Below are 2,057 nucleotides of genomic sequence, written 5' to 3'. Positions count from 1 at the left end.
ACACTGAAGTGATTTATGTTTAATCAGAACATTCCTGTCTTGACTATCATTGCATTTGGAAATTATGGTGAAATTGTGCTTAGCTCTCTCTGAGCTAAGATGAAGGAAATTGATGGAAGTCTGACCCATGACTTAATAAGCACAGATGCAATCTCAGTAGATTATGAATTGTTAGATGAAGAATATGGTCTCAAGTGACGTTTCTTTATATCTCATAGCAGTCAGCTTTTTCTCAGCCATGCATTCTTTTTATTTAAGGTGGAATGCAGACTGCAATATGTTAAAGAAAGAAGCTAATATTACTGATTAGAGGAGAATCTAGTCATGTTGCTGTGGAGCATATTAATTTTGGGTAGAACAGTTATCCTGTCAAATTTAGTGTACATATTGGACAGCTGAGATTTATTAGAATACTTAATACTGTCAGTGCTTTTATAAAACATTCAAAACATTTATCGTTGTGCTCGAGTGCTGTAATAGCAATTTTACTGAAGTGGGGAAGTCGTGCAGATCAACAGAGGTCTCTTCTGCCTGTGATGTCTGCCTCTCAGATAATTGCATTAGTGGTGCATTTGAAAAGGTTCAGTGCTTGCCACAGCAAGGGACACTTTTAATGTTCAGAAATGTCAATTTACACTTTTTTGAGAAGGCGTTCATGTATTTCTTGCTAGCCAGCAATTTTCTAGTACAGAGTGGGCATGGTACTTAAAAAAACCCAAACAACACTCATAAAAACAACACAAATACAAACAAACCAAAAGCTGACTTTTGGAGGTAAAACCTGTGCATCTGATGAACAAAGTTCCCTGAAATTGTGGCTTTAGTAACTTTGTTATCTGAACAATCTTAATTCATAAGCCCAGGAAAAAAGGCCTGAGATGTAACTTCTGCCATCAGCCCTTAATTTTAAGGGAATGTGTTTCCAGTGTCATTTTGAAAAACGAGCATCATTTTCTTCTAGTCTAATGGATGGGATCCCAATGACATGTTTCGTTACAATGAAGAAAATTATGGTGTAGTATCAACTTATGACAGCAGTTTATCTTCTTACACGTAAGTTCAAAAATATTTTGTTATTAGATTTATATTTAATGTTCTCCCTGGTTTGATAAACTTTATATTCTGAAGGTAATTTTCCATACTTTCTAAAGCTGTGAAATTGAATAACTGCAAAAGCAATGAATGAATAGTTCTTAAGAAACCTTGCCAGTGTTCTGTGAATAGTTAGATTTAGTAATCATTATATATGCCCTTAAATGGGCACAGTTCATTCCCATTGCAACATTTTCTGAATTTAGGCATGCAGTAATGCTTATTTTTTACAAAAACTTTTATGAGTAGGGTGGAAAATAACAAATTCTGCAACTGTCTTTACATAGCTGCTATATCTGTAGTTTGTATTTAACCTAGCAGAGCAGTTTGACTAAATCCCAATTTTATTGAGGTAATTGATCTGGTAGATAATTGGAATGTTGCTGATAACTAAAGGGGGGTGTGTGCTGTGGATGGCTTGTTTAGCAGACTTTCCTAGATTTAAACTAAAGTTTTAGTTGCTATATAGAATATAGAAGTAGTATAAAGGCTGCTCTGGCTACTTGGGCAGTGTGGACCTGTTCCCAGTAGTCTGCAGTTAACTGCAAACAAAATCAATTGCAGATGTTCAACAGCCATCATGAAATGTCTTTAATGTTTTCCTACTCTTTTAACCCCCAAAGTGTAAACTTATTTTTGAATATCCAGGAATTGCAGTGAACACTTGTGATTTTTATGTAGAATTGGAGCACTTCTCTGCAAGTCTCTGGTTCAACAGTTTTATTATTACTATTTTGTTAAAATAGACCTGTAACATGGTGATAATCAAAGTGTCTTAATCGGCTTACATTTGAATCCTGGGGAAGCTGTTCTTTCATATACTTCACTGCTCTAAGTACTTTTTGTACTTTTGAACTTTAGTCTTCCATCTTTCTGCTTTATGGATATTAATGGAAACAGATTAAAAACATGGAAGGTGGCTCTAAATTGCCAGAGACAAATTCCATTGTTTCCTTGTCAAGCAG

General features: G+C 35.0%; 1 protein-coding gene across 3 annotated transcripts in view; it reads left to right on the top strand.

Moving 5' to 3' along the window:
* Window positions 1-2,057, top strand: part of ATXN2 (ataxin 2) — a 44,966-nt gene that overhangs the window by 11,224 nt on the left and 31,685 nt on the right. For all 3 annotated transcript variants that reach the window (XM_029086383.1, XM_029086384.1, XM_029086385.1), the window contains one exon: window positions 962-1,053. In XM_029086383.1, the coding sequence (XP_028942216.1) occupies window positions 962-1,053 (92 nt within the window). The remainder of the gene's footprint in view (window positions 1-961; window positions 1,054-2,057) is intronic.

This window comes from Antrostomus carolinensis, unplaced genomic scaffold (genome assembly GCF_000700745.2).
Source record: "Antrostomus carolinensis isolate BGI_N321 unplaced genomic scaffold, ASM70074v2 scaffold22058, whole genome shotgun sequence".
NCBI classification, from domain to species: Eukaryota; Metazoa; Chordata; class Aves; order Caprimulgiformes; family Caprimulgidae; genus Antrostomus; species Antrostomus carolinensis.
This window is presented reverse-complemented; position numbering and strand designations above follow the sequence as displayed.